At 42.0% G+C, this 14,722-nt stretch overlaps 1 protein-coding gene across 1 annotated transcript in view; it reads right to left on the bottom strand.

Moving 5' to 3' along the window:
* Positions 1–14,722, bottom strand: part of abtb2b (ankyrin repeat and BTB (POZ) domain containing 2b) — a 43,776-nt gene that overhangs the window by 12,538 nt on the left and 16,516 nt on the right. The window contains exon 2 of the mRNA XM_069701858.1: positions 3,002–3,151. Within this exon, the coding sequence (XP_069557959.1) occupies positions 3,002–3,151 (150 nt within the window). The remainder of the gene's footprint in view (positions 1–3,001; positions 3,152–14,722) is intronic.

Below are 14,722 nucleotides of genomic sequence, written 5' to 3'. Positions count from 1 at the left end.
TGCAGTATCAAAGCTAAAACAAAACAAAAACACTGGAGTAGTGCGAGTGCCCTCAACAAATGTCAAGTGACACATTGAAAAACTACAATTGGAGTTCTCTGTTCAGGACAAAACCCTGTGGGCTTCCAGTCAAACCGAATTTCCCTTTTTCCTCAACCAGTTACCGTCTGTCCTTTACTCATTACTCTCCCTCCATGTCTCTAGTGGTATTTGCCATTAGCAGTGTCATTATCAGTAAGCAAAACCAGACGGCAAGTCTAAATACCCATTCATCTTTAATCACTGAAGGAGTTAATGGGCTAACAAGACAGTTGATCACAGGCTTTAATGAAGTGTTCAACTGTTTATGTCCTAGCACAATTCAATCACTGCACTTTGCCTGGAAAGGAGGGACTCAGTCGCATGATAAGAAGCAGCGTTAAGAAAACACGTGCAGAAATGTGAGTCGCCTATGACGTGTGAAAAACTGTTTCTATGCAGCATATCAGGGACAACTACATCTAATTGAATGAAGGCTCATTAACATGAATGCATGCAGAGTATGATATGCGAAACTTGATTAACATAAACAGACACACAGAGCAGAGAAAAACAAGGTGTAAGGCTGCAATAAGTAAATTGTGTAGATCCATGTGAGTGACCACAAGTGTCAGAGCAGAAGCAGAGCGGAGAGACTATCAGTCATTGCAGGGAAGTAGAGGAGGGGTGGGGAGAGGCAGCGTGAACGAAGGAGGCCAGGCTGGACTTGAGATTGTGTAACGCTCATTTAGCATAATTAACTCTGGGTTAATTTCGAACCAGATTACTGTGAGCAGGACGCTGCACCGTGGCCAAGGCTGTAGAGTTCAGCAGTGTTGAGTGTGTATGTGCATGTCAACATTAAGTGGGTTTGGGGTGCTCCAAGGGGGGTTGGATTGGGATAGCCCTCCCAAAACAGACCCCACTTGAATCTGAAGGGCCTCCTTTGTGTTAACCACCACCAGCGGCCCCTCCAGGAGGTCTCCTAGGAATTATTGGCCAAGATGGAGAGCCTCTCTGGCTTTCGAGCCTATATTGTGGCCCGAAGCTAAACTAAACTCCAGAGGTCAGCGGAATATGAAGTACTTCATTCTTAGATTACAGATTATAGTGGAGCCTCTGTGGAAGCTGGGAATTCAATAAACTGTGATTTGACTGCATTAAAAAAAATTGACAAAATGTGCCTCTAAATTCAAAATAATAAGATAATAATAAGAAATGTTTTAAGAAAAAGATAATTAGAAGATGGTGACTACACTGCTCTCAGTCCATTAAAAACAGCTCTATATCAGGATTTTGTTATGCCACTCATTGTCAACTGGCCTCACAGGCTTTAGTATAAAGGTCATGTTATTTCATCTTATTACAGTCCTGCTCATTAATATTTCCCTCCCTTAACTTAATGGTTAAATATTCAAAGTTTCCCAGCTAAAAGTAAAATGTTCAAATGAAGACACACTCAGAGCCAGTTACACCATATTTCCTACCATTTAATGGAAATGTCCAGTATCCTACCATCCACTATCCATCATGTTTATGTATGCTGTGTGTTTGTGTGTCTGGCCAAGTCCAGTCGATTGATCCAGCAGGACTGAGCGGCTCCACAAAGATGCTCCTGTGTCTGCCTGGTCTCCCGGGCTCTGATCAGAGTGCCAAACCCACTGTGTTTTTGTTGTGTGTGATGCGAATCAGTGGACACATGCCTGTGTGTGTGTTTGTAGGCGTGAATGAGCCGAGTTGCCAGCCCCGCCCAGAACAGCCCAGAACAGCCCAGCTTCGCCCCGCCGGAGAGATGTGGCACAAAGAGGCCACTGAGTGAAAAGTGAGAGCAAGAGTGTGACTTTGTTTGAGTGTGTGCATGTACTTTCTTAATGCCTCACTAACGGCGGCTGTGTATGAACGTGGCCTTGTGCTGGAGGAACAAATGGCAGAGTGTTAGCTCATTTGGAGTAGGAAACATATCCTTGCTCTGACCAACACAAATCTCCACCTCTCCTCCCCTCTCTCTGCCCTAACAACCTCACTCTTAACTACTCTACCTCTCCATCATTTCCTGCTGCCTCCTTAAACTTAATCCCCCACCTTTTGCAACTCCATCCCTCAATCTCCCTCTATTCCCGTCTTTATACCAGATTCCTGCTCTTCATCTCTGGCAACTCCTGTTTAAATAAACCATGTGCAGTGGGGTACAGTTTGGCTATTTGTCTCTGCAAGCCTCTGTGTTTACCAACCTCCATGAATATCTAAAATTGGCAATATTTTAATAAATCAGTCTAATCATTCAAACTCTAATGTAGGTTCCCAGTAGCTTCACACCTTCTGTGACCAGAACAAACCAAAGAAAAACATCCGAAGGCTGAGGAGCGACAACTCCATTCCGACTGACAGCAAACAGAATAAAGTCTGAGGCAGTCTGAGTCTTTTCCCCTGTCGAATAACTTGGCTGTGAAAAATGATGTGCACTGCTTTGCAAAACAAAGCACAGCCATTATACAATCAGAGGCATTATCACTTTACTCTCCAGAGCTCCATGTGTAGATAAACTATTCACTTGCTTATTTTTAGAAGACTGCGTGTCAGATGACTTGCACAATAAGGCACAAGATGAGACTTGAAGAAGTAATTATCTTGTATCTCCGATTGCCACTTGTCTGTCTGAACTGATGTTTTTTTTTTCTCTACAAGGAGAGGTTTTCTGTCTTCAAGAGAAAAGGTGAGACAAGTGTTTATGGTCAAGGACGATGGAGTATGGCTAAGCATTTGAAAACTATGACAACGTGTTTATTATCTCTGGGAATGTGGAAATGTCTGTAATAGCAAGACTGCTTCATAGCTTTACTGTTAATCCTTTGTGATTGTGAAAAGAGCTCAGAAGAATTCAAACAATTAAAACGTGTTTTTTTTTTTAAATTAAAAAAAAATAAAAAAAATATGCGAACAGAAACCAGGACCACACACACTATTCTGATATATGTGTACTCACTAAGTTCAGAGATGCTTCCCACACAGGTAGCCAGCAGGGACTGTTCCAGTGTCCGCAGCTCCAGCTGGGCATAAGCGTCCTCCCTGCTGTCCACGGACGTCTGCTGGTTCTCTGTGTAGGGACTGAAATGGGCCGGGAGGGACAAAACACCTACGGACACGCAAACAAAAAAAGTGAGATATTTTATATAAATACAACACATTTTTGAGCCATGTGAACAAAAGTCTATACATTCTGCAAACGTGCAGCCACACTGCCCCTCAGAAGTCCCAAAACAATTAGTGGTGGTATTTACTTAGTGAATTTGTAATCCTGGTAACACGTAATCCACACCGCTGAGGGCAAGTAAACACACGAGGGAACGTGAGCCATGCTTTTAACACATTCACAAAAATAAACAAAGCACAGTGACATCAGGCTAATACAAACAAAGCAAGCACACACTGCATCAGATGCAGGCAGAGGCCTCTCGGACAAAAATATTAAGACAAAGATCAAGTTTAGAATTCAGTTTTCAGTGTTAGACATTATATACAACACATATCTACACTTGCTACACACAAGTCAGAAAAAAACAAGTGCAATAACAGTGGTGAGGTAAGTAGTTATACATCAGTAAGATGAAGGTTTGTTACAAGAATCCTATTTAGGATATCATCAACTGGTGCTGAAGGGGTCTATGACCCCCAAAAGCCCAATACACAAAAACAATAAGATTTCAAGGTATTCATGGTATGAATCTGAATATGGTGCAAATTACAGTGTACTAGATCTACTTTCATAGCTACTGGTGTAACTAGGGTCAGTCTAGGACTAGTGTGGTATTTCCTCTGAATGGATCCTCTGGAGACCTCTGACGTGAAAAAACACAGTTTTTACATAAAAATCAAGCTGACACCCATTCAAAATACACACTCTGTCAAAAGAGCATCCCTCTCTTTCAGTCATGAAATCAGATACCAGACACATTATGATATTTCACAGTTAAACACAAGGTTTGCCCCTTTTATTCTTCATGACAGCCGGCTGTCAGACTAATTGCAGGCGAGGAGATAACATCGTTCTTACATAACCTGAAGATGCCATCGCATCCTTTCACTGCTATTACTGTTGTTAAAATGGATAAAAGTAGTGACAAGGGATGGTGAGAACACAGAGGCCTGTTTTCTGCTTTTCAGAATCTGTCTGCAGGCTGTTAGCTAAGACCTTCATTAGTTTTGCCTGGACAAATGTGTTGGTTGCTGTGCTGTTAGCGACTGTGCATCTAAGGGATCTGGGGGAGCACGGTTAGTTGCCCAATGGTTAACCTTTATTTTGGCTTCAGAATCAGAAGTGAGAATTCTGCCAAGCCAGAGGAAATGTGTGGGAGATGGCTGAGGATAGAGAAGAGAAATGGAAAGAGGAAAGATGATTAGTGCAAGTTTGTGATTTATTTACAAAGCCTCAGGAAAAAAGCTGCATCATCTCAAACTCCTTCTGCTCTCCCAAAAGGGAAAAGATGGGCTACCATCCCTAAAATGACATTCCCATGTGCTTCCGGCAAGTGCTGTGCTTTCATTGGAATCATAGGGGGATGTTGAAAGGAAACACTGTTGACACATGCTTAACAAAAAAAAAATCCTATCATCTTTCTCTGAAGTCTCTTCCTTTCAGTTCACCATGCCAACTAGACTTGTGATGGTACTTACAGCTGACTGCTTGATAGAATCAAGAGGGCAAAGGGCAGAATATTTGAAAACCACTAGGCAACAAATAAATATTTTTAAGAAATGCAGAGTTGCCTGCAAATTCGGTTTCTGATTTTTATTCTTGTATTAAATTGTTTCTATACCTTCATTTTTTTGTTTATATTTTGTTTTATGCTCTAACTGAATGCTGAGATAAGGTGCAATATGTAATAATTTGAATTAAGTTCAAACATTTAACTAAAATGAACAGGACTCTACCGTGAATCACTATCGCCTCTTAACGTAAAAAGTAGTATTTCAAGACAGGAGTTAATTGTCACATATTGCACCTTTCGTGTGTAAATGACTTACCTGTGTTTGAAATAAGAATAGACATGCCTTTAAATTTTAGTCTGCAGACTCGCATGGTATTAGTCTATAAAAAAAACGGTTTATATTTCGGGTCTTGTCACTTTCTGCAAATATACACAAGAGATCAGCATAAGTGACAGTTGAGATTGACAAAAGTTTCCCACAAGCAAAGTTAGAGTTAGAGCCTCCGGGTGGAGGCACAGCTTATGAAAGGCTGTTTGTAGCAGCTGTTAAGATATCACCATTGTTAGCAAACAAGCAGTGGATATTAAATAAGGTGCCTTACTGAATTTTTTTTTTTTTGGGCTGGTTTCACAATATGTTGTTGTGAACAGTTTGTGTTGCAGCAAGTATGGCAGCATAACATCTTTCTGTACACGTTAGCAGGATTTGTTCACTTAATACTGTGTGATTTATGACCCAGAATAAGGGCTGTAATTAAAAGATGACGCTGCTCCACAATCACGCTTTTTTTTTTTGTCATGCACTGAATGCTAACCTAACTTGCTACTTGGGATCAACTATGTATGGACACGAGCACACATAGCACTTCACCAAAAAGGGAAGGTAATCTATTCGATTTAATGACGTGTGCTGGAAGTAAACATAAAGTCTTTATGACAGGCTGAACTTAAAATACTATAAGACAAAGAGAGTTGGAGTACAGGCCACACGATATGTTGACTTCCTAAAAACAAAGTTGAGCAGGGACAGAAAAGTCATTTCAGTTTGATGCTCTGCTTCGTAAATGAAAACCATATTGATAGAATTAAAGAGTGTTCACTCCAGCAGAGTCGGGCTGCCAAAGGGCATGTAGTCTCATACAAAGAGTGTGACTCTCTCTCTCTCTCTCTCTCTCTCTCTCTCTCTCTCTCTCTCTCTCTCTCTCTCTCTCTCTCTCTCTCTCTCTCTCTCTCTCTCTCTCTCTCTCGTACTTTCTCTGCACCATCTGACTTGTATAATATGTGCTGACTCCCCGTTCCAACACAATGGAAACGGCTGCCTCCAGCAGAGTGCTACTGCACACAAACAAACTGTACACAAGCACCGACACATCCCCTGTTCATTCACACAAGTGCCAACATACAACTTGCATCTGCGCATATAAAGCATGTTTGCACTTCTTTGATGTGTCACCTCAGGTATTTCGGTAAGTAAAGTGACGGTTTTGCCTTTGCAGAGTGTTAATCACTCTAACATGACACTGAGTACACGCAAACGGGGGTGAGGCATCTGGAGCTCCAACAGTTTGTCAAGACATTATGTGAATCTCTTTTTCCAACATTACTCCCTAAGGGCCTCAGGCTATCTTTTACCAGAAAAACAGAGGAACGTTATGAAGGCTGCACATTTGACAGACCTCTCACATCATGCTGTTAAGTTTCTCTTGCTTTGTATACTCTCCTGAACTGCCTGTGTGTATACACCACCATGCTTTATAGCCACCGCAACTAAAGTGGCCTCCATGACAGAGTTGTGGGTGTTACTGTATGTGGCATGTACGGTGAGGAGCCCATGCAGAAGCAGCTTGATTCCATCTCATGGCAGTAAGACTCCGGCCTCCTGAGGTATAGGTGCCATTTTGAGAGATTCTGTCTCATTACTGTGGGTGAGGCTGTGGGGAGAAATGAGGTGTTTGCAAGACGGTGGTGATGGCAAGGCGGCAGTGGTGTGCAAATTAACATAATTATTCTGACTTCCTGTTGTGTGATTCACCAAGAAAGTCACATTGATGGTTCTTCAACTCTTCCAAGATGCATAAAATATATTAAACAGTTCAAAATAGAAACCTAAGAATATAATGCAACGCACCGGTGAAACAGTTCAGCTGTTTAAGCACAACTTTCCTCTTTTGCTTCTTATAATAAAACAAGTCAGCTAAGAACTATTTTTGGAGAAAACTAAACAGCAGGTAAACTTCCAGCTCACCAAAACCATCACTTTTCTGCTTCTTTAAAATAGCCAAAAATGCCAATCAGGCAAGGCTTTTCAGTGTCCTGAACTTTCCTGTTACTTTGTCAGAGTAATCTTTATCCTATATTTAACCTAAAACAGAAAGGAAGCAGAATCTTTGCAAATGTTAATGTATTTTCAATTGATTCTGCCATATTCTTGCAAAGTTGTGGCAAATATTCACAAACCACTCAGTGTTTCCCACAGTCCCACCCCGTGGCTTGCCTCACCGCTGAACCCCAGCCTGCGTCATTTGGACCTGATGTAGGTCCGCAAACTAACCAGAGCCTGTCCCCACCACCGCTAATATCATGAGCACCAGCAGCTTCAGCACTACATGCATCATTTTTCGCTGGCACTGGGAGAGGATAAGACGAAGAGGAAGGGATGAGGGTAGAAGCTGAGAGGAGGAGAGGGACTGAGGGTTGTACAGCTTTATTGGAAGACAAATGAGTCATGCAGAAAAAGGGATACAGCTGAGGAGGAACTGAGGAGGGAACACAGGAATATCTGACACTGTGAAGAGAGTGAGGCAGGGGAAGACAAGTGACACAAGGGATTCATTCTTTTGTGGCCATTACGTTCCATTTCTGAGGCTGACCCTGCAAATGTCATGTGGGAATCTCAGCTACAAATCACAGCTGAAACTTACCACAGAGCCCGTGTCGGTTCCCAGCCCATCCAAACTATCTTTTAAAACCATTGCAGCTCCTCCTCGCCCAGCCAAACCATCACTCACAATGATGTTTGACATACTGTCGAAAGAAGGTCAGAAAAATCCAACAACTACTTTTTTGTTATGCTGAAAGGTTTTGAACGTAGCCCAGGCCGGCTGTCACTCTCAATTAAGTATTGTCATGAGTCATATTGTATTAATAATAATGCTGTTAAACCAAACTGCAATGTTCAAATTTCAATCTATTGTCAGGAAATCACAACTTTGAACTGTGACCTGCCAGAACAAAACCCCAAACTTTAACTGAGGGAAGTCCCTGCCTCCTCCCACATGCATTGACTCTCACTCTTTGTGGCTCTTGTGATATTTCACGTTATCTTCCAATGTCACAATTTATACTGCTTATTCCAAGTTTGTGTTTTTAGCAGACATGCTTAGCAGCAGTTTTGGGTTAAATATCTAGACTTTGGAGGACATTACTGCTTGTCATATCTCAAGATATTTGTGGTTTTACCTTCAATAAATTATCAGACTGTGGCAATTTGTAATTTGTTCAGAACACATTGTTCACTATACTGTAGAGCATTTCATGAATTATATTCCACTGCTTATTTTCCTCAAATAAATGTACACTCAAAGGTCACTTTAGTAACTTTTGTGTTCCTTATCAGGAGAAAATAGCTGTCATACTTAAAAGGGTAAGAACACTTTTGTGATTTTGTAATACAAGAATCTCTTCGAAAACAATTTAAAATGTGTAAACAGATTTTTCAGTGACAGACCTTGAAAATGTCTTTGTGTGTTGCCACATTCTTTTACAGTTTCAAGTTTGATTTCTGTTCCCACCAGCCAAAATACATTCTAGGGCCATAATTGGTGTGTGTGTGTGTGTGTGTGTGTGTGTGTGTGTGTGTGTGTGTGTGTGTGTGTGTGTGTGTGTGTGTGTGTGTGTGTGTGTGTGTGTGTGTGTGTGTGTGTGTGTGTGTGTGTGTGTGTGTGTGTGTGTGTGTTAATTTGTTTTGTCTACTGTGGAAAGAGTGTGTGACAGACAGGGCGGCGTCGTCAGCTTTTCTCTTGCTGCATGCTCTCAGATAGAAAACTCCAGAGTGTGTGTTCACAGACACGGAGAAGTGAACACCTGCCTTTCCTCCTTTAACAGCCTCTTCATTCATTACAGGGTGGGCGGATCAGAGGGTCAGAGAAGGGGGCTTCAAAGCCACTTCCTCTGGCCCCAAAAGAAGCCCTGATTCGGCTCCAGGAGGCTATGAGCTTGTCCCCTTTGTGGAGGCTGGAGAGTGAGCAGTCATACAATTGTACAGTGTTTGACAGGGCTGTCATTGGGTGTGTATCGCTCCCACCATCTCCTGATCTCCTGTCTTTCAATGAGTGTGTCTTTCTCACAACAAAAGACACACACACACACACTCTCGTACTACAATCACTTCAGTGGAATCCATATGCCAGATGGGATCTTTCACTCACAGGCCTGATTGCTTGTTTTCTACACGTAAAGGCTCTAAAACACCTGTTTTTTTTGTTTTTTTCACACATCCAACTTCACCCACACACATTCTTCTCACTGTTTTTAGAGATTGGGTGCCACACACAGGTCTTTTAGCATCATTTGTAGGAGGCTAACTGTAAAATTGACGAACAAAAATTATTATGTATATGTCTCTGTAAAAGCAGAAGGATTAGCTTTGTCCAGCTACACTAACTGCAGGGTTTCAGCGCACGTGGTTAAAAATATCCGTGTGTTTGCTTGCTCTGGCGAACCCTCCTTACGATCCTTATCTAAACAGAAGTTTAGTTGGACAGAGGGGCATTTAAAAACTTAAAAGTGGTGTATGAGTATCGGGAGTAAAAAGTACTCATTCATTTCATCAAGTTAGCATACAAGTGTGTCTTTCAAAATACAAACTACCTACAGTAGGTGCAGTTGGGGGTAGACAGAGAAGCATTCATAAGCCGAAGCTGCTTACACTTCAAATCTCCGTTTTGAATGAAGTGACCATTCACTGGAATATTTATGTTCAAATCGTGATATCTCAGATTTGAAAACACTTCAAACATTACAGATGCCTCACACACACACACACACACACACACACACACACACACACACACACACACACACACACACACACACACACACACACACACACACACACACACACACACACACACACACACAGACACACCTGTCAGAGCCTGATAAATCACAGGCCGTGATAGACAAGTGAAGTGGGGTCTGGTCAACGTGCCCGGACACCTCCGGTGACCCCTGGCTACAAGGGGTCACGGGTCAGAAGGGGCGCTCAGCTGGGACTTAAAGAGGAAGTAACCTTATCAGCTGTGTAAAAGTGGGCTTCCCGAAGACACTGAGTGAGAACACCCACACACTGCATTCATCACTACAGCTGATGTAAAGAGGAGAAATTTTCTATATTTGGTGAATGTGAGGGTCTCTCATGGAGAGTAAAAAAAGGATTTCATGTGCCTATAATCTGCCTACTGTTGTCACTCTGCTGCTGCTTTATGGTATTGGATATTGGGCTTGTACTGATGCCTTCTAGGAAATAAAACTAAGATTTTAACATTGAAAAGAATGTTAAATGTAAAACAGTAAAATTAATTTTCTGCCGTTGGGCTGAAAGTAAAATTTTTTCCGCATCGTTCCACTGTTAGAAGTCGGCTCAAAGTCCCCAGTGTGCAAATCCACAAAGATGAGATGTGAGTCTCCACATGGGGCGTGCTGAATTTTAAAAGGAGAGTGCAGCCTGTGCTCAGTAAGTCTAGAACGGAAGTTTTTATAACACTTACGATGCAAAACTTAAGAAATATAGGTCTGTTGCAACAACCATGAGCTACCAGCTATTTCCTGTTCATGTGGAAAATCCAACAAGCTGGATCAAAAAAAGAAAAAGAAAAAAAAAAGTGTCATGTAAAATGGTCTTGAACAAACTTGAGGTGCTCAAACTCGTGCACACAGGAGACATTAAGTGGTTCCACTATGACTATTGAGCTGTAAATGTGGTCTGCAATAACATACCTACCACCACCCCCTAACACACACACACACACACACACACACACACACACACACACACACACACACACACACACACACACACACACACACACACACACACACACACACACACACACACACACACACACACGCACAAGGAGTGGTAGGATTTGGGAGGGCTGGCTTCGGTTTCCCACAGTCTTGAAAAATATCACCATAAGCTCAACACAACTAACCCTAATCCTAAACATGATTTCAGCGTTCTCCCCTTATCCTCTCCCCTCCTTTACTCCCCTTCTGTCTCTCTCTAATCATGTTGTATATTTTGCATTCCAGGCTGACTGTGGTGCCTGTGGCTATCTAGTCTCACTGAACAATCCCTGTTTCCATATGTGACGCCACTTCACATTGTGTGCAGCAAAGGGACAATATAGCTGGATGACCAGTTTTACGATATTTCACTGGTACAGTACTGGGGCTGGAAATACACTATACCATATAGGGGGGTGGGTTTTGTTTCTCTAATGACACAGGATGACGGTTTTTACACACACACACACACACATCTAACCTCAAATCCACCCTCTCATAATCAAACCCACTTTTACTGTACTTTTGAGATGATGTCACCATCACAGACATGTTGAGGAGGTGATACGCTTGTGAAATAAAAAAAATAAAAAACTGGAAAAAGTTAGGTGAGCAGGATATGATACCAGCAACATAACTGCGCCTGTGCTTTAGTTTAGAGAACAATTCTCATAACTGTCACTTTAAAAAGGTCAACAACTTCATTAGCTCAGTGCGATAAAAGAGTGGACATTACGGACCAGATCAAGAGCTTGGCTGTTTTATTTGCTCATTTTAAACAGAACCAGTTAACCTCCCTCTGAAGAACAAGCCACCCTCTATTCAGCTCTCGGCAAAACAACACTAAGGGCAGCAGGCTGGGTAAAGAAGTACAGAGTGTGTATGCGCGTGTTTGCACTAATTGGTCCCTTTCTGTCTGTGTGATCGGCTCATTCTCTCTCTGCTGGAACTCGACAGCGAGAACAGAGAGCCAGTCAGTTTGGACGGCAGACAACATGCTCATTGAGCGAAGGTCTGACCCTGAACTCTAGACCGACTCAGTTCTCAGGAACACACATACAATAATAAAGGTAAATCACAGCGCTCAGCAGCCAGGTTCAAGAGAGACAAATTTAGTTTCACTTTTTTTAAGTGAGCCAGATACTTTAAAACATTTCTGACTTTTTCTGAGTATGTCTGAAACCATACATGAAGAACTGTGAGGGTTTGGAGCTGGTAACACCAATTCACTAGTAGAGTGTGCAGAATTTCATTCAGTGAATTTGACATGTTTGTGAATCCACCATCTTAGTGACATCATGCTGTGCCTTTCCCACTAGAGTGACGTGCACAATCAGTCGCAGGTATTTCACTTTGAAAAGCTCGAGGAGATGAACTCGCAGCACCAAATCCTTCTCCCAACTTCTCTGTTCAGATATAAACTCTTTCCGTTGCAGCACAGTTCTCACAGTCCAACCAGCAGTCTTGATAGAAGGACTTAGGAGTCTGATGTTTCAAAGAACTGGATCCAAATTCCCCCTTGTAAATCTAAAGCAGCTTTCTGCTGATTAACATTCCGGGTTGGGCTGGGCACAGAGAAAAATCATGACGCAAAACAGTGAGTCAAATTGGGGGGAAAAACAAGGGTGGGGGGATGGTGGATGGATTATGATTAGGACTGCTGGTCCACTCACTCTTTCAATCACTCGTTTCCTCATTTTGCCTACTTCTTCTCGTTTTGCGCTTCTCTCAAACTAAATCTTTGGATTTGTTTCACAGCACTGGAAAAGAAGTTCAGGAAAGGAGAAGATTAACCATTTTCTGGACAGCCTGAGATTATTGTTCCCTCAAACACACAGATTTACTTGCATCAGCTACAGAAAGCAATTATACAAATCTTGTTTTAAGTTGCTGAGCAGAACTTGTACATAGTCCATTATGAGTAAAGGTCCAAGTGGTCACTCAGGAATTTGACATTTTGATTCTGTTAGTATATTGTAGTTGTAAAACACTGCAGCTTAATTTATGATGGTTACAACAGTTGTTAAGTAAATGACTTATGACTGAAATATGTAGCAGCCTAAAATGGAAGTACATAAGAAAAGTACCTTAAAATGTAACTTAACTAAAGGCCCTTATCTACTTTCCATTTCTGGCAAAAGACATTTTAGTTTAAGTGATGTAAACCTGCACAGTCAGCTCAGTAAACAGAGACGGCAAACTATTTGCAGAGCAACGCTGCATTAGCCTTCTTACTACTGTCACCCTCCAATTAAACCGCCATTAAGAAAGAACAACAGGGCCATACCATCCCATTATGTGAAGAGAGAGGATGAGTGTGCTTTATTTCATGGACATTAAAACCGAGCAGCATTTCGCAGTAACAGCAGAGAGTGAACGGAGCAGAGCTTTGTTCAAAAGGGCCCGTAGTTCTTTGTGCGCAGTAATGAGTAGGGCTGGTCCATTTACATCTGCCTCATCCTACTGTTGGCCATTGTTGACAAAAACTGTCCTCACTGCAAAAGACAGAGGAGCGAGTTCAATGCAGGGAGGGGATGCGTGATAGTCATAACATTGGACAGTTAAAGTGGGCAGAGCAGCTTATGCCATTAGTCAGCAAATCAATGCCACTAATGGAACATGTGTAAAATCCACGTATTGAAAATAAATCTATGGACCACCCAACCTCAGACACTACATGATGACGTTCTGATAAATGTGCGCCGTGCAGTCTGGCCACACACATATCAGCACAGAATGAAATAATGGTATGCGACAAGCGCTGAGGTGTCATCAAAAGCACAAATCATGCAGCCATGTGTCAGTCTCGCAGATGACAGCAGAGAGACGCTCTAAATACTCTGTGTGACCTGGGTGTGTTAGAGACCTACAAGGCGTGTCAGGATGTCCACCTCTTTAGCAGCAGGCAGTAAAATACCTTTAACCGCACCAGTCACCTCATTCAAGTAGCTGTATGACCCCACGGGGTTTACAGCTCACCCCTGACCCCCCCCCCACCCACACACACACACACACACACACACACACACACACACACACACACACACACACACACACACACACACACACAGAACACAGAACACAGAGGGAGTGTCAAAAGAATCCCGCTGAAAAAGGACCATCCTCTTATGCAGTTATGTCATCTCTTGAGCCCCGACCCTTTGCACCCACAAAGCAACAGTTACACACACAAAGACACAAATTCAGGCCGCCCTCCTCGATGTCCATTAGCTAACAAGTACCCATGTGGTGGTCAGCACTATAGGAGACACTTAAAAGTTAAACAAAGCTTCATTGTGTCCTCATCATCACTACACAAGTTAACACACAAAAATACTGCAGCACCTATAGTACAATGGTGTTTGGAACCTCAACAATGTGTCATAAGTTAAATGGGTTTCGTTGCAAGGTAAAATTAACAACATGTATAGACTTTTTTTGATTAACAAAGTGTTTCTATCTTTTCTTTGTGCCTTTTTCTCTTTTTTTATATCCTCCTTTTTTCTTTTCTCAAATTTTTTTTTTTTAAATGTTAATCTGAGGAAGGGAAATGATAATGTTTTCATTAGACGGCTCATTAACAGACATATGCAGGCTCTGATGAAGTTTTATAAGTAGACTGAGACACATTTAACCCCTGCATAACATCCAAATGCATACGTGCCATTTATGTTGTCTTTTTGTACTCAAGCTGATAAAATGCAGACAAAGTTATCATTATATCATGTTTCCTCTTCCTATGAAAAAAGACGACTGTGCTCATCTAACCGTTTCTAAACTTGACTGCTCATTTTGGGTTGGCGAGGAGGAACACTGGCGAAAACTAGACCAGAATAGAGAAAACTGGAAAAAGAACGAGTTAGAAGAAAGCAGAACAAGTGAGAGAAATAATAAACAAAGGATGAAAATACACAAGACACAAAAGCAAGGAA

The sequence above is a fragment of the Brachyistius frenatus genome, unplaced genomic scaffold (genome assembly GCF_029030835.1).
Source record: "Brachyistius frenatus isolate BFR_SWC_R1_liver_20210118 unplaced genomic scaffold, ASM2903083v1 Contig_39, whole genome shotgun sequence".
NCBI lineage: Eukaryota > Metazoa > Chordata > Actinopteri > Embiotocidae > Brachyistius > Brachyistius frenatus.
This window is presented reverse-complemented; position numbering and strand designations above follow the sequence as displayed.